We start from the raw sequence: 18,292 nt of genomic DNA, 5'->3' as shown, positions 1-18,292 counted from the left end.
CGATCAAAGGAACCAACCAGCATCAGATTCTGCGTTTGGTTTCAATCACATCCAACGGCGTTAGCTGGTCCAAGGAGATCGAAATTGTTCGACACTGAACGTTTGATTGCCTGAGCCAGCTAGCTCTGTGATCGTTGACTGCAACACCGGGTTCAAGTCGCATGCATATGCATCGACGGTGAGGATTGTAGACGGTACCGGTGGTTGAAGCTGAACCGTGGAGAACCGTTGGAGGGGTGGTGTTGGAAATTTCCTTATAGTCCAAGTCTGAGAGAGACTGAGATAATGGATTAATGGAGGATGCACTTGGAGATTATATAATTAATCTTGATTAATTAGCTTGTAATAATCAATGATCAATCCAATAATCAATGACCTAATACAGAATACATTTGGTTTTATTAATACTCCAAAGTCAATACAAACCTTCAAGGAGCCAAGTGTGCAACTGTGTGCATTCTTTTATTGTAGATAATACAGTATTTGTTATCTTTGATTGCTTGCAAAACCTTTCTTAAATACAATTATACGTAACATTTGTGAGTTGACTCGATTTCATTATACTCGATCATGACCTGGTCATTCAAAATTGTGTTAGGTAATAACCAGGAAATGCATGTTAATAATTTTAAACGTTTACAGAATGAGTGAACCAGTACAATTGTACAAACCATTATATATAGAGGATGTGTTTCGAGAGATGTTCTGAGAAATCAAAGCCAGAGATATAAACTGATATATGTCTTTCATGTCAATGCCTTGATTTCTAGTTTGTGTTGGATTCCTTCATTATGGAAGAACAAGCACGGCCTAAATGGCGAGGCAAGTCATCTGCTGAGGTGAAAGGCCATGCAGCACAAGAGGTGTGGCCTCTCCTGGCTGATTTCTGCAACCTACACAAAGTATTCCCCAGAGTCGAGAAATGTTACCAAATTGAGGGAGTCGCCGGCCAACCCGGTATGGTTCGATACTGCGCCGGATTTTCGAGCAATCACGACGAGTCGACGATCAAGTGGGCAAAAGAGAGATTAGTGATGATTGACCCGACCAAACGGTGCTTAAGCTACGAGGTCATTGATAGTAACATGGGGTTTAAGTCGTACGTAGCAACGATGCACGTAGTCCCGAGCAACGACGATGATAGCTCCATGATCGAGTGGTCGTTTGTTTGTGATCCGAACGAGGGAGGCAGAATGGAAGACGTTCAATCCTTTGGTGAATCTGCTCTTCAGTCCATAGCAAAGAAGATCGAGCATGTTCTTTCTTCTTGCAATTTGAATTAAATAATTAATTTCGATATTATAATTTCTTGTGTTATATATCGTTTATATAATTAAATTGTGTAATTTTCACGAATGACCATAATTTATATGTTTGCCTCTATTAGTCTACTCTATGACAGCACAATAAGCACTATATATAGTTTGATAGTCGAGAAGGAGTCATGTGCCATGAGAGTAGGAAAATGGAGTGAAATTGAATAATGGAAAGAAATAGAATAATAAAAGAAGTCTATAGCGCATCCTGAGTTTATAATGTCAAATACAATTACATGAAAAATAAATTATACCGTATCATTAGACATTAGCTAGTCAAATTATATCCTATATATATTATTTCATCGGTTTTAAAATTCGCCTCTCTATAATATGTTGAGAGATAGATATAAATGAAAAGTAAGTAGCATAAGCTTTAATTTCTTCTACTATCTTAAAGAATATTCTCTAAGGTGGAGCAATGACATTATCCTTGCTGATTCTCTTGTATTTATTGATTCAAAGTTTCAAACCATCAAAGAGTAATCCTTATGTTACAAGTATCCTTTACTGATTACAACCTGTAGTATAGACCGTCCATGGTGCACCATTATTAGCAATTTAGCACATATCTGATAGGTGAAATTGTTACAGAGATTTGTTTAATTTCTTTTCCCAACATAAGTGATCAGTTGACTCAGATCTAGATCATTGAACCACATTGTGCCCAGTACGAAACCGTCCAAAGTGCCCACTAGCACATAGGGGAAAAAAAACGTAAATATTCTCATACAATTATACAAGATACGAATTAGCATGCTGTATATATGAAGAAGCTTTTTGTGGTTGCAATGCGCTCGCTAGATTTCTGCCATTTGATATTTCTTTCTCTTCTCTCCGAGTCTTTCTCTGTTTCTCATGGGCTCAGAGGTTCAGGCAGAGCCGAAATGGGAAGGCAAAACCTCAGCCGAGCTCAAAACCTCACCACCACAAGAGGTCTGGCCTTTCCTAGCCGATTTCTGCAACTTACACAGAATCTTCCCTGGCGTTGAAACTTGCTCCCAAGTCGAGGGAGTCCCCGGCCAGCCGGGTCTGATCCGGTACTGCGCCGGACCGGCTACCGATAACGACGAGACCACAGTTAAGTGGGTCAAAGAGAAGCTGATCGCGGTTGATCCGATCAAACGATGCTTGAGTTACGAGGTCGTTGATAGTAACATGGGGTTCAAGTCGTATGTTGCAACCATTCAAGTGGTTCCGGTGAAAAACAACGACGAAGAAGGGTGCGTTATCGAGTGGTCATTTGTTTGTGATCCGATGGAAGGGTGGAGAGGGGAGGACTTCCGGTCTTATGTGGAGGCTACTATACAAGGGATGGCAAAGAAAATTGAAGATGCTCTTCTCTCTAGTAGTACTAGTGCTGCTGTATGATGATGATTTACATTGTGCAGTGTTCTTGCTACTGTGTCGTCTCATGTAATGAGATTCTATATTTCTAGTACCAGATCAATGTTGTTGTACTGTGTCTCCGATCCGAACGTTTTGTTTTGAGATCTGTTTTCATTAGTTGCTTGCTCGTTCCAGTTGTTCTTCATCAAGATGCTACGCTACCGTTAAAAAGAACCCAAGAATCCCATGCCTTTTGACTATTGACTTTTTTGATATTGTGATGGTTCACCAAAGTGAACTGACAGCTCTATTTTCATAGAAGCTGATCGGTAAGTAAAAAGTTACTGCTATGGTACCAATTAAAGTGTTACAATCTAGGATTCTTGAGTTGAAAGGAGTTCGAAAGATTATTTGATGTTTTGGAAACAGAAAGAACTTATATATACTGCAGCAAGCATAACATACATATTATGGTACAGAACATTCTGCATACTAAATTATTCTTACGAGATTAAACGAAGCTTCAAACTTGCATTTCAAAAGCAAGTTCAATCTAGCAAACTTCGCTCTTATTCTAGAAAATCTAACACGACAAGTCTCACACTTCCTTCACATTAGACTTCATGTCGCACCCCTTCTTATACTCGGGGTTTTTCAGGTTGCGGATAATCAATGTTGTTTCCTACTGGTAGTGACACCGAAGGACTCAATCATATCCAGATTGTTGTGCTTCAATGCTTTGGGGAGTTTCCAATCAAAATGGTATAACAACATTGCAAGGTGGAGCTCACGTTGGCCAAACCAAATGACATGCCAGGGTAAATTCTTCTTCCAGCACCAAATGGGATATGCTTAAAGTTTGTTCCCTTGTAGTCAATTGAACTATATATATCAAGAAATCTCTATGGAGTAAAGCTCTCAGGCTCATTCCAGTACTTTGGATCTCCACCAATTGCCCAAGCATTGATAATTACCTTGGTTTAACAGGTATTTCATATCCATCAATCCCACACCTCTCTCTAGATTCTCTAGGAAGTAGCAATGGATTAGAAGGGTGTAACCTTAATGTCTCTTTAATAACCAAGTTCAGATATTTCGTCTCTCTAATGCCTGTTTTATCTGCAACCCCTCTTCTATTGAACACTTCCCTCACCTCCTCATGTGCCTTTTGCATTATTATGGGATTTCTGATCATTTCTAACACCCAAGCCTGAGGTGCATAAGGGTCCATATTTCTTGTCCAAGTCTCTTATAGAGAGCCAAAGAGTTGATGAAGATTACCTATCAAGGGTAGCTTCTGTGGACCTGGAGGTAAATTTGAAGCTGAGCACTTGGTAAAGCTCCTCTTTGCTACTTAGATTTGAAGATGATGAAGGAAAGTAGGATCGGAAAGAAAACTGCCACTGAAGCTCCATGATGGGAATGGAGTAGAAGACTTTGCTGTGATATATGAACTTGGTGAAAGTAAAGATGAAATGACGTGCGTTTTCGATTAAGAAATATGATTTGATGTTAGAACGCATGGATCGTAACAGTTTAATAGTTGCGGATGAAAAATAACAATTCTCGAAACGCAAGTGTGTGAACAAGAATCCAACGATGGGTTTGGTGTTTTCCTTCACAGATTCTTGAAAGAGGTCACGGACCACATACACGAGACTGTGATGGTTTGGTGTCTTCCTTCACAGATTCTTAAAAGAAGCCACACGAACCACTCATACTGGATTACTCTGCCCCAAAAGTCTGTATAGCCCTCTCGTTATCGTCGATCAGAAGTTCAGAACAAGCTAAAAATTAAAGAAAACGACTGGTCGCCCAGGTGATGATATTCACGAAGTTCAGCTAAACTCATGATTTGAAGTATCTCAAAAGAATCTGAGAACACAAGTACAAAATGAAGAATATGTTATGTGCAGCAAGTTCAAATTTATTGTTCACGAGCATTCACTTTTCTAAACACACCTATCACCATCTTTACATCGGCAAGGCTCCAAGATGAAATGAAGCCATTTTTGCCGATTGCAATCTATACCCTATGAACATTTCAGTCTGTTAAATACAACTTTTGATGATGATAAGCAAACCACACGCAATTTGAAACAATTTTTCACATCTAAAACGACATGCATGTATATGTCCTAACTGCTTCAAAACTGTCCAGTTCTTTTGTTTTGCCGGAATGGGGTGGAGCAAATAATTTATGCAAAGATGGTAACATCTTCAGGGACAGCACCTAATCGCTTCTCCATCCAATCGATTATATCCTGCGCGATCTCTTCACGTTCAGGCTCAAAGAGGAGGTCGTGCAAGAATCCATCATAGAGCTTGATGTCTTTGAACTCGGACGCTGCCTCTTTATACAGATCATGGGAGGCAAGAGGATCCGTCACTCTATCAGCAGTCCCATGAAGAACAAAGAAGGGTACAGTCACAAACTTAAAGTTTCGCATCAAGTGAGCAGAGATACGCAATATCTCGTAGCCTGTTCTGACCCTTATTGGCCCTGTATAGACCAGGGGATCGGAGTACTTGGCCACCAGTGCTGCAGGATCTCTTGATACTGGAATTCCCCTTTTGTTTGCACCTTTAAACTGGAACTTGGGAGCGACCAGAGAAATAAGTGGAGCCACAGCCTAGATCAAGACATGGGACAAAATGTTCTCAACTTGTTAGCAACCAGGAATTCAACATGTAAACTCATACATGAAATCAGGACCATTTAACACTTAACACTTATAACACCCATAACGAGCTCAGGGACGAACAGAGATCAAAGGAAATGGAAGATAAAATTGCCTAAAGATGAAGCATCAACATATAGTTATTGCCATTTGAAAGGTAGCAAAGAACTTACCCCAACAATTGGATGTGCCGGCTTAACACGCAAAGCAGGAGAGGTCAGTATTATACCTTCCACCATTTCTTCAATTTTAGCATAGGTGGACGCCTACACAAAAGGTCACCAATTTAGATTGTTTGTAACAAAGATTAACGAAGCCAAACATAATAGATCTTTAATGACTTACCTTCAAAACCACAGCTCCCCCAGTTGAGTGACCAAAGAGGAAGCATGGTACTCCAGGGTTCTCTAATCTAATCTTCTCCAAGAAATCCCCCTATAAAAGAGAAACCTCAAAACTGTCAAACTTAAAGCTCATCACATGTGTAGTTGAATAATGGTATAATGGTGCCGGTCAAAGATGTATATTGCATAAAAAACTGGAAATATAGCTTGAACTTACAGTATCAGCAACAACATGGTCAAGTGAAGGAACATATCCATGCAATCCATCACTGCCACCATGACCTACAAAAAAAAAAAAAAAAAAAAAAAAAAAAGAAACAAGACATTACCATAAGCTATTCTAAGTTCATCAACTCACGCAATCCTACCATACATTGAGAATTCAGTAGTGGTGTCAACGTTTTCTATCATAAGCTCCTAGCATGACAAATAAAGAGCCTGTTTCAATAACATCCAAAGAGGATCCTTTTTTGCGGTGTGACATGTTCTTCTAACAGATTTCAGAAATATGAAATAGCTTCCTCAAGTTCTCAACTTTACTCAATCCACCAAACATGATTGAAGTACTTTTTTTCTCTTTTCTTATGCCACAATGATGATTCTCAGTCTGAAGTCTGAACTATATAAATTAAAAGTGCTGAAATCAACAATATCTTGCGAATTTTTTTTTTATAAAAAAAATAGCTACCTATCCAGTCCATTGCATACACCCCAAAGTTGCATGAGGTTAGTTGCCTAGCGAAATCAGCATATCTTCCGCTGTGTTCATTCAGCCCATGTATGATGATCACAATTCCCCTGAAATTACAATACTTAAACTTCTCACAACACCATACAACATCAAGTAACCGAAAACGCCGAAAATTTCCTAATCAACGATCAAGGAACCCTAAAATAACACATCCAGCTGATTATTCTGTTCAATTACAAATAAAACGCACAAATTGATAATGTAAAATTGGAAGAGAAGAGTTCTACCTTGGATTACCGGAGACCGGAAACCAGGAGCGGCAGAACAAAGCGCTCTGCCTCACACCGTAGAACAAGAAGGTGTCGCGACGGAACCGGCAGTCTCCGTCGCCGTCACCACCGGTGTGAAGGCCCTCGGCCAAAGCTCGCCGTCTGAAAGTGTCCTCCTCCTCTCTCCGCCACGCCGATTTCCGCTTCTTGGCGGCCGAATCGGAGAGCGACTCCGAGAGGCAGCGGCGGCGGCGGGGGAGGACGAAGAGGAGGAGCGAGAGGAAGACGGTGTGGACGAATAAGAGAGAGGCCCGCAGAGCCTTGAGGAGCGGGATGATGCGGTTGCTGGCCCCCGAGGTCAGTTGCTCCATCTCCGCCGTCGACATGGGCCGCGGAGGAGAGAGAGAGAGAGAGAGATTGACGGCGGCGTAACGGCCGAAACGGTTTTTTCCGGAGAATCTAGAAGCGAAACGGCAGCGGAAAGTGAGATCAGGGAAAAGAAAGAAAGGAAATGATTCCAGCGCGTTTGAGGGGGTTATATAGCGTGTGGGGTTTTGCTGCTCCGCGATTGCAGCGGTCAATCTGGGCCGTTTACTGGGTGGGTCCTACGCGGAGAGAGCGGGAAGGAAAGTTTGGTGACGTGGTGTGGTGTGATTGGAGGTTGGAATGAAGATGGGTGAGAGTTTGTTCGGAAATTCGGAAAGGGAGTAGGTGATTGCGGCTGCAGGGTAACACGGATGAGGTCCTACGTCATAATTATGTTTTTCTGGTGTGGTCGTTAGGAAATTCAAGGCGATAAAAATGATGAACAGAGAGGCAGCTCCAAGTCTCCAACTAAACAGCTTGCCCCCACGAGGGCATCTAATCTTCTATTTACTTGCTTTTTCCCTTTTCTTTTTTATATATAAGTTCTTATATAGATTATTAATCAAGTGATCAGTATTTGAAGCCACAATTGAAATATGTTGGTTTTGTTTATGGAATTAACGTTGAGCATGTGTGTACGTGTTCGTGCTTACGCATCTTGTCAGCAAAATATTCACATATTTTAAGACAGTACACGTGGATGCACGAATACATACTTTAAACGAGTATGTGACTAATGTCATCAGCTAAGTATGCGCATATGTACATAGGACCGCATTCTTGATATCTAGGTATGAATTACCTTGCTATAACACCCTCTTTACTTCATATGGCTTCCAGTTATTTGTTATAAGGAAAAAAAAAAAAAAAATTTACACTTTCATCCTATATACTTAAGCGTCGATAACACCTGAAAACATCCAAGTTCCCTTTAATGCATTGGCTTATTTTGTAGTGTTTTGCTTAGTCTAACAAGCGAGACCAATTGACATTATAATGTAAAATCTTTCATCTAAGTTTCGTACTTAATTTATATTTCTATCTTTGTTTCGTTTTACACGTTTCAATAAAATTAGAGTAAAGGTTATGTAATCCATCATCATTAAAGATTACACAATTATTACGGTTTTTTAATTTGTGATTCTTATAATGAAAACGTATGATCCTAGTTTTAAACGAATGATGACAATACCATAATAAATATGAAAAGATTTGATTGCGCAATCAAATTCAAAGAAAATTAACAGAAATACACGAGATAACTTTTGATGGGGCAAGCCGAATGCTGAGTTGGCTAGACGGGCCGAGCCGTTGTCCTTTCAACTTGATGATTATTAAAATTTTAAAATAATGAAGGTCGTGTGTGTCGTTGTCCTGGCCTGAAGCTACAAGCGTGCCACGTAAGCATGCAGGAAGTACAAAGTCCAGCCTCTAAATTATAGTCACTGAGTTTGGGACAAGTGTCATCCATATCTGCTCATCTGTTTTATGGCTTTTTTTAATATGTGGGATTTTGGATTCATATTTTTTAAGTTAGTGATGTACTTAATAATCTCGTAATTGAGTTAAAAAGTCATCTAATATGCAAATTTTTGCAAGCAGTTCGATGAAAACATGCATATTAAGGTTTTTATTTTTTTATTTTATATAATACTCACATTTTTAGACTAAATTAATTATTAAAACAAAAGATAAAGAATCTCAAACACAAATAAAAAATCGGAAAACTCTATGTTATCTTGTCATTCTTTTTCACAAATGAAACATTAAAACGTGAGTTGTATAAATAGACCGTGTGCATTACGCTCCTCTCACAAAATTAGTACATGCCACTTTTTCAAAATTTTGAAATGGATTTTTGTTAATCGTTGCTTTTAAATTTGGATGTGCTTATGGCTACTTATTAATGTCATGGTCCACGTAGAGACAAAATCAACGACTAGCTAGGAAAATGATGTTTCAAATTAGGTGAGAACAAGAAGTTAGGCTTGTTTGGTGCATGCAATTTTCAATAGCGACATGTTGAATACTACTGGACGTACAGAAGGAAGAACGGGAAAGGCAAGCATAAACCAACATGCACCAGCTCCAATCGAGTCTTTGAATGGAATAGGCAGTACTTGATACGCAATGATAACAACGAATCAACTTTGGGTTATTGGTGTGGACCGTGTGGTATTGGTTCCTTGTTCTCAAACGGCCTCAAAGCTAAAAATAAATATTTTCGGTTGGAAAACTTTGGATGTCACTCTCGATAAGGGAAAGCAAAGACTTACTGCCATCTTCTTTTGAATAATTTGCCTCTTCATTTAAAATCTATGACCATCACTGTAATCCATGCTTGAATTTTAGAAGAGGGAAATATGCCTCAATTCACTTAGGTTTGTTCCCAAAATGGTTTTCATTTTATTGGCCGGCCCACATGTGAGGAGGCCCGGGGACTTTCCTCTAGTTTTTCTTGTTTTTTGTTGTTGTTATTGTTGTTGTTTTTCTAGTTTTTCTTTTTGGCAAATACTTCCTCTTGTCTTTTTATTTTATTTTATTATAATTATAGTAAATACTTCCTCTTGTTGAGTTGTTGTTTCTCTTCTTCATTTATACTAGCTAGTAGCTAGGATAGTCGTATAGGGTGATGTTCAAGATTCAAAAGTTGGCACCTCAAATTCGAAGTCGATGTAATGTAGTTTGAGGCTTGGTCTCCGTCTAGCAAATAGCAGAGGATGGACGAGAATTATATATGTTGAGAAAACCTCAAGAACTCAACAAACAAGAACTTTTCAAATTCAGAAGGCTTTGTCTTCATACCAAAGTCTGGTCACTAGCTAGCTACCACGATGAACTTGACATCAGCTGGCATGGGAGGTCAATTCTTGAAAAGTTTAGATCCGATCAGATCCTCTTCCTATTTTCATACCAACAGCCGTTGTTTTCTTCCTCTCCGGCCAATGAAACAGACATTGTATACGATCGACATGTAACTGTGTTCTTTGTCTCCAAGATACCTGTGACTTCATGTATCATCTTTATCACCATTCTTTTAATCTTTACTCTCATTACCTTTTTTCACATGCAATTGGTTATATTTTTGATCTTTCTCGTGAAAAAGAACTTGTTTATATTACTCTCCATCTATTTCATGGACCAACCTAGCTAGGCATATTAGGTGTAGCTACGCATCGATATTACAATTAATTTTCCAACATCCTAAACTATTCCGATGCCAATAGAGTCCTGGAAACAAAACCACAATCGAGTAGCTCTTTCATGGTTAATTATTTGGAGATTTGGAGACCATTATTGCTTTCTTGTTCTAGGGTTTACTGTCTCCCTGCATTCCAATATATTTTTAATTAATTCTCTAGCTAGTTTAGGTTTTCTAATTGTTTCTTTGCATCTAATATAAATTACAACCAATTTTGATGATTCAAATTACCATTTCAAACTTTGATAGTTTGATGTCTAACTGTGCTCTCTGTGCAAGTATAAGATGATTATTAAGACATCTCACCACCCCAAACAAAAAGAAGAAGATGTTTACAACCATTTTCGGTACAGTAAAACCATACAGTTTCAAGCAAAACAGGCTGCAAAACCACCTTTAAGTTATGGTGTGCGGGACTGACATGGATATGAGGGAAAGTGAAACCAGAAAGGGTAACAAAGCTGTTAGCCATGAAAGATTCATGCATGAAAAATCTTGCTTATTCAGGAATCAGTTATGTCTTTCTCTCTGTGTCTATATGAGTCACACCCACATTATTAATTGATGGAGCTTACATGTTTTATCATAGTCCACAAACATTTGATCTCAAAGTCCTTGGAGAGCAGTATAAATTAGTCTCCAAGTCCTTGGTTTTTCAAACTCAAATTCCCAAAGCTTCAATGATCTCGAACCCTAGCCTAATAATGGCCCCAACCAGAGAAATCCACATGGGTTCCTACTCCAAGAGCAAGCCACCAACACTCTCAATGGGAAGTAGTACTATCCAAAGAACCAAATCCGACATTTCGATCGAAGTTCTGAGCAAAGAGTTAGCAGCTGTTGACATTCATGAAGACGACGAGAAGCCGCTGCCGCCGATATCGGAAGTCGAAGAGGCCAAATGCGAGTGCTGTGGCATGTCGGAGGAGTGCACGGCCGAGTACATAAACCGCGTCAGAAACCAGTTTTCGGGGAAGCTGATTTGCGGGCTGTGCGCTGAGGCAGTGAATGGAGAGATGGACAAGAATGGTGGAAAGAAGGACGAGGCTGTGAATGAGCACATGAGTGCTTGTGTCAAGTTCAATAAGCTTGAGAGGGCAAACCCTGTTCTGTACCAAGCTGAGGCCATCAAAGACATTTTGAGAAAGAGTTCTAGTTCTTCTAGTACCAGCAGGTCCAAATCTATGAGTTATAAGAGTGGTGTTCAGAAGAACAATGGCGGTCTGGCGAGGAGCTCCAGTTGCATTCCGGCTATCACCACCAGAGAAGTTGGCGACCGTTACACTAGTAAACCGAGCCACTAGAATTACTTCGATCTGCATGCAGTAAACTTCTGCTCGATCATTCTTTCTGTACGTGTTTGTGTTCAGAATGACTTGTACTATGGCAAAAGAATTAACTAGTGGCCCTCGATCTATAGTATGAGGACCCGTACGTGTGTTAGTAATTGTATATACATAATGGAGATGCTGTTAACTATCGTCGGCATTCACCTAGCTAAGCTAAGATCTAGTTAAGTTTGTAATTCTTATTTGTCTATACATTGCCTGAAAACTAATAAGATGATTCATATTAGTTAACAATTATATGTACTCCTCATTTTACTCTCCATACTATGTGTTTCGATCTTTCTTATCTTAATTATTATCAAAAAAATGACAAGAGAAGGTGCACTGTGAATTTCCAATTAAGCATGTAAAGTTTTTAACTTCATTGAAACCTTCACTTTTGCTCTTCAGATCCGCATAGAAGAACTCTAATCAAGTAATCAGCCACAGCAGAATAGATTTGGCATGTGAAGTAATCTTTTCTCTAATATAAGAAGAAGAGAAACTGTGATACATCCCATCGTTTTGGAGGCCCACAGCAGACTAGTCTTGGACCTGAGGTGGACAACTTACGAAGCCCAATAAACTGTTAGATGGACCATACTAATAGTATTTCAAATTTGAGTTTGGCCCAAATCATATCGCCCTTTTGAGTTTGGTCAATTCAAAAATTGCTAAAAATCATTGTTTGAAAGATGATAATCTTGGTAAAAAGATAAGAACATGTTATTTTTAACGGGAAAACCATCCGACATTCACAACTTTGGTGATTGATCAAAGTCTCAGGCTTCTTTTTTGTGTTTAGTAAGGGACTTGGTGTCTATGGTGTACTCCATACTTGGACTTGGTGTCTATGGGGTAAGAAACATACTTGAACATACCTGTATACTAAGTTTCCAAACATTTGCTAAAGCCTCTAGTGAAACCCACATCTTCTCAACCACTGCTTGAACGTACAGTTCTATCGGCGAGTCATTCTCCACGTCTTTGGTTTAGGGTCAGCTCTTGAAATTAAGCCAGTTTTTATGTATGTATCTACTTGGTATCAAGACTAGGGACCCTTCTAATTCCCAAGTAGTCATCTATCTTTTTCCTTGCGTGTTGATCGGAAGCTAAGCTTGGGGACCGTACTGAGTCTAGCAAGCTAGTATATGTTATCAATTTCGATCCATGATTTATGCATGCAGTTCTTCCTTTTTAGGGTTTACATATCGATCATTTTCCGTGCAGTTGGGTTATAACAAGCATTCTCGACGACGGACTTGATCCAGCTCGATCGGAGCTACGCACAGATCCAAATAATTTCTGGAGAAGTTGCTATCGCTATTCCCTTCCTTCATGGGTTCTCATAAACTGATTTCTGAAGAATTAATTGTGGCCTTACATGCGAGTGATATAGATGTACAACCTGTGCTAGGGTTCATGCGTGGGTACATAAATGCCTGTTAAATGTTAGTGAATTGTCATATATGACCGCGGCCTATTGTCTCTGTAGAAGTACTCGTGGATAAAATACTTTCATAGACGAGTGATGTATGGTGTGGCTCTTCAATTGCAACTGAATCAAATACATATATTTTCCATCCTTTACTCCTTAGCTATCGATCACTTGTCCTTTTCTTTTATTCATCTTAATCTTATTTGTTAAACAAGTTAATCTTCTCGAGCAATTTGCAACACGAGCCGATTACAAGTGGCCACACAATTTGCAAATTAATTTCTTTAAAGGTTTGCAATTTGCACATCAATTACATACAAAGTGTAAGAAAAAGCGATGTTATCTATTTATACACAGATATTGTAGTCTGTAAAGTGCTCTCTCTCCCAAAACATGCATGAGACGTACTGCAAGAAAACTTCTCGAAGCCAGCTTTCACACTATAGCAAGCACTCATCTATGAAAAAGAGAGAGAGAGATAATCCACACCTCCATAGCTTCATTCAGCATATAAATACACGCCCTATACAGTCATCTACCTTCAACTGAAACCATACCATCTTCACACTACATCATCATGATCAGTTGCCTCGTAGCCAATATGGTAAGGCTATCAGAAGCTAGTCTCAATTATTTACGAGCACAAATTGTTTCCGTTCTATGAGATTTTATACTAATCACTCAACTAATCTCTCTGTTTTATATGCATGCATGCAGAATGAGCAAGGGCTTCTCCGAAGGACAAGTTCTGATGTGTCTGTCGAGATGATAGGCAAGTATAAAAGGGAACTGGAAATCTTTAGCAGCAGCAGCAGCAGCAAGATTAATAATCTTAGCACAATTGATGAGGTGAAGCTAGCAGAATGCGAGTGCTGTGAGATGAAAGAGGAGTGCACCCAAGCCTATATAGCCAAAGTTGAGGATTACTTTTCAGGAAAATGGGTTTGCGGGCTTTGTTCCGAAGCTGTGAAAGAAAGAATGACAAGATCAGCTCAGAGATCAGTTGCCATGGAAGAAGCTGTGAGCTCTCACAGGGATGTGTGCCGGAAATTCAACAGTACCAGACTCAATCCCAAGCTCTCCTTAACATTTGCAATGAGGGACATAGCAAAACGAAGCGAGGAGAGCAGAAATTCTCAGAACTCGTCATGCACGCCCAAGCTTACACGAAGAAGTAGCTGTGTTCCAAGGATTAACTGATCATGGTCTCAAACTCTCAATTGATAAGATAGGTCTGTGCTCTAATTGCTAGATATAACAGTGTCGGTTTAGAATGCATGTATTATATATGTATAATAAAGATAATAACATAACAAATGTACAAGTATATATATATATATATATATATATATATATGGAATTAAGTGTTTTTAATTTCTTGATCCTACCTTATTACCTCAAATCATCTCCCTCTCACCAGAATGGATTTTGATGTGAAAATGTAAACTCATATACAACTAAATTAAAATACAAAACTAATACAACTGATCATATTTTGTTAATGACACTCCAAGGAAAGGTATGTTGTTTTTGATATACGTATTGTATACATTAATTTGACACTCCAAAATGCATTTTTACATCAAAATGAGAAATTGAATCTAGGTGACCAATGTTGCACAGGAAAATTCAAAGGTTGTGCATCTGTGAAATGTATATTCGCGTCAACCACAAATGATTGGTAGCTAAAACAAGTTTCTAATGTAACAGAAAATCTTTGACGCATTCGAGAAAGCCAGATCTTTCATAACCAAGGTCCGATCCGAAGTTACAGGACTCTGCTCCTAGACAGTGGCAGTCTCGTCCATAAGAAACGATTGAAACTTGATCATATAAGAATGTGCCTAGTATTGTTTCAAGTTCTTAATATAATAATTTTTTCCAATATCTCAAGTGATGTTACTCCAATCTAATAAACAGCTTTCATAACAGGTCCACCAATTCATATCAATTACCAAATTCTTTAAACTTAGCTATAAGAAAATAAAGCAAATTAACAATAATACTGCAGTCCATCTCTTTCTAATACCAGAAGCTATAGGAAAATAAAGCTAACAACAATGCAGTCCATCTCTTTCAATTCTAATACCAGATCGAAATCAAGCGTTTTTTCTTTTCTTTTTAAAAGAGGATCAGTAGTGGTTCCCCACTTACCCCCCGGGGACTCAAACCCGCGACCTAACGGAAGCAGGTGAAGCAGCTTACCACTAAGCTAAGCGTTTGTTATGATAAGGATTTTGTCATCCTAATTACCTACATGTCAAGAATTAATCATGCCGAGTATGCCTTACAAGTATTACATGTTGTCCATATCAGTTACTAACTGAACCAACTACAAATAACCAAAACTGAACAAACATTTGGTAAACCTAAGTACCTAAACTGACTAACATAGTAAACCTGACTAAACAATAAACAGGTTGAGCTGGGGTAAGCTAAGTACCTAAAAGGGTTAAGCAAATTGCTTAATGTTAATTATTTGTATCCAAACTACGTATAGGATTCATGGGGTAAGCTAGCTAATCCAAGCAACTAATATAGTCCCAAATCCCAACTGTTATCCTAAGCGCCTGTCCATATCACCGGACTGCCTAGTTCGTTTTGGTGTTTGTTATGCATGAGTCTTAAGCTAGTCCTAGCTAGGAGTGGTCATAGTTGAAGATGATGGTTCATAGAGTTGGTGCAAAATCTCATTTAGCATGTGAGTCGCAAACGTGCAATACAATCTGCTTTGCGATTTGAATGAGGCCATGAATCAAATTTGGACCAGTTGATGATCGATCATATATTATTACAACAACAAATATATTGCATGTGAAATCATCTCCCACTTTAAACCGGCCGGGTCGATCCGGTCCATTTCCAAAGCATGCACTAGGCTAACCAATTAGCCCTTAAACCTAATTAAGATTTCATATTTACAAACTAATAGGCTAATTAATCATCCGAAACAAATCTTGGCGGGTTACATGTGATTACAGAGAGATTAACAATAAGCCGATAATTAACTTTCTGAAAAGTTTGAGGTGATCCTTCCAATCCATCACCGGCCACAAGACCTTTTGATGCATATTTTGGATCAAGTTTGGCTAAGCAGCTCAATAACCTAGGTTAATCAAAACCCTAGTGGACCATTCTGCCCGACATTTGCAGTCCATATTACTGTTGTTTATAAGGAAAAGAAAGGAAGAAAGAACGTACTCAGATTAACAAGTGCAAGCCAAAGTTGTCAATAATAGATGTTAATTAGTTAATTACACGATCTAAGAATGATTAAAGTTCCGGCTAAGTGAATGAACTGGGCCATTAAGTATAAGAACATGAAGCCCTACAAATTTCAAAAGAGATTCAGACCCTTATTTAAGGGAAACGGGTCGGCTTGTTAATTAGCTCCTCGTCATGCATACCTCAGTCAATTAGTTAATCGACCACAAAGTGTTAATTACTTAATTAAGCTTCCTTTATAAAATCGTTTAAACTTTAAACAACTATGAATATGGAAGGTATATGAATAAACAACTATGAATATGGAAGGTGTATATATGCAATCAAAAGTGGTATACATTTATTTGTATAAGTCAGAAATGGAAGCACTAAACCTAGTTTTGGACTATAATGGAGCTCCTTGATCAGGCTTAAGAGCATAATGGCATAAATGAGCTTTTCAATAATAATATTATCTCCAAAGAGGATTATGAACTGGATTGGTAGTTAAATATCCTTATACTTTATCATATGTTGGAAGACCAAACTAACATGGTCACATCCAAGTAGTGGATGAAGGGATTAAGTATATATATGTATCTGATCGATCAACTAGTGTTAAGTTTGATTAATGGTGCCCATAAAGAAGATGTTAAGAAGCAAACTAATTGTCTTTGGCTGGCTTATTATGCTTTGTGTCTACCAGCTAGCCTAGCACTTACCATTTCTGCCCACTAACCCCGCCTCCTTTCGAGACTTAGGTATAGAAAGTGGAGTTTCAGACTCGTATTTTCTAATGGGTTTTTGGCATGAGAAACATAGTGGAAACTGGAAAGGTCACAACCACATAGGGTTCTAAATTTCGAATGATAAAAGAGTTTATAATTCTGTGTGTGTGTACGTATTATTCTTGTTTTCATGATAAGTGATCCGTGATTAATCTGTGCGTAAATGAGAGAGCTCCATCGATAGTTGTATATACTGGTTTTGAAGTTTGAAGTTTGAACTATACAGTGTGTCAAAATACACGAGGCCTTTTGTGTTTGGTCGTATATGAAAACAGTTCAGGATTACAAATAAAGTTTGGGGATAGAGAAGTGGGGAGAGGTACCTGGCCGGGACTGGATCGGAGCGAGTAATATTATTGTAAAACCCTAGAAAATGGAGATGAGGAAAGCATGCTGGTAATGACAGAGACCACACACTGTATATTCCTTCGAGAAAGGAGACTCGGGGGTCCCGATTGAGAATAAGAAAAAGGCATTCTTGTGCGCACGAGCACTACCACTACCTCCTTACCCTAGCCAGGCCAGTTTATTATTACTGTGCAAAGACATTCAACTTTCTCTTTCAACTCATGTCGATCGTCCTTCATTCTTTCATTTCTGATGAGTGATTTCACTGCTTTGAATTGCCTTATTCTCTTTTACTCTCATATCTGATATCTCAGGCCTCCTTCAGTTTTAGCCCCACTGTGTTGTCTAGCTAACTCCTTCGATTCCTTGTGTTTGTAAGTACTCTCTCCACACTCTGCACTAGCTTCTGCAGAGCGCAGAGACTCTCTTTCTTTTTCTGCAGCTAAAAGTTTAATTTCTTTCTCCAAATTATTTTCTCTCTCGCTCTCTCTAGCAGAAGGAGAATCCTCGATAATTATGAAAAGGTAGATTACTCCAAACAAAAGGGTTCAACCGTTCAAGAATTATACTGTTCTTTTTTTTTTTTTTTTTTTTTTCATGCAGCGCAGCTTCATCATCATTAGTATGATCAACTTCTCTCTCTGTAGCCACAAAGTTTCCTTTGCTAAGCGCTAGCTATTCCAGCATGTGTATACACAGTTACACACCGTACAGTGCTAGCTAGCTAGAGAGTTCTTAGAGTTAGAATAGTTCTTGATTCTTAATTAGTTATATTCTTGTCATCATTTTGTTTGACAAAAGTGACAAAGTATTTTAGAAACAATGACAACACAATAAGCAGCTTATATATAAGGTAGATGCGAGTGCAACAATGATTAGTGAAACTCCAACCAAGCCATTGAATGGATTTGAAGCAAAGAATTATTGTCCTCTGGTTGCCTTTGGAGAGAGAGAGAGAGAGAGAGAGAGAGAGAGAGAGAGTAGTACG

At 38.8% G+C, this 18,292-nt stretch overlaps 3 protein-coding genes across 3 annotated transcripts; 2 read left to right on the top strand and 1 right to left on the bottom strand.

Annotated features, from left to right (window-relative positions):
• Window positions 1–1,969: 1,969 nt before the first annotated feature.
• Window positions 1,970–2,870, top strand: LOC101298854 (lachrymatory-factor synthase-like). Its single transcript, XM_004291121.1, has one exon. It carries the CDS (start codon window positions 2,175–2,177, stop codon window positions 2,685–2,687), a length of 513 nt encoding a protein of 170 aa, XP_004291169.1. The 5' UTR covers window positions 1,970–2,174; the 3' UTR covers window positions 2,688–2,870.
• A 1,688-nt stretch (window positions 2,871–4,558) lies between these two features.
• On the bottom strand, window positions 4,559–7,114 carry LOC101298566 (monoglyceride lipase-like). Its single transcript, XM_004291120.1, has 6 exons — window positions 6,649–7,114; window positions 6,359–6,468; window positions 5,888–5,952; window positions 5,672–5,761; window positions 5,500–5,592; window positions 4,559–5,278 (listed from the first exon to the last, which is right to left on the bottom strand). The coding sequence occupies exons 1-6, from the start codon at window positions 7,014–7,016 to the stop codon at window positions 4,844–4,846; spliced, it is 1,161 nt and encodes a 386-aa protein (XP_004291168.1). The 5' UTR covers window positions 7,017–7,114; the 3' UTR covers window positions 4,559–4,843.
• A 3,788-nt stretch (window positions 7,115–10,902) lies between these two features.
• Window positions 10,903–11,502, top strand: LOC101300317. The gene has a single exon (XM_004292796.1). It carries the CDS (start codon window positions 10,903–10,905, stop codon window positions 11,500–11,502), a length of 600 nt encoding a protein of 199 aa, XP_004292844.1.
• The last annotated feature ends 6,790 nt before the right edge of the window (window positions 11,503–18,292 follow it).

The sequence above is a fragment of the Fragaria vesca genome, linkage group LG2 (assembly GCF_000184155.1).
Source record: "Fragaria vesca subsp. vesca linkage group LG2, FraVesHawaii_1.0, whole genome shotgun sequence".
NCBI classification, from domain to species: domain Eukaryota; kingdom Viridiplantae; phylum Streptophyta; class Magnoliopsida; order Rosales; family Rosaceae; genus Fragaria; species Fragaria vesca.
Note: the sequence above shows the minus strand (reverse complement) of the source record. Positions and strands in the feature narration are given on the sequence as shown.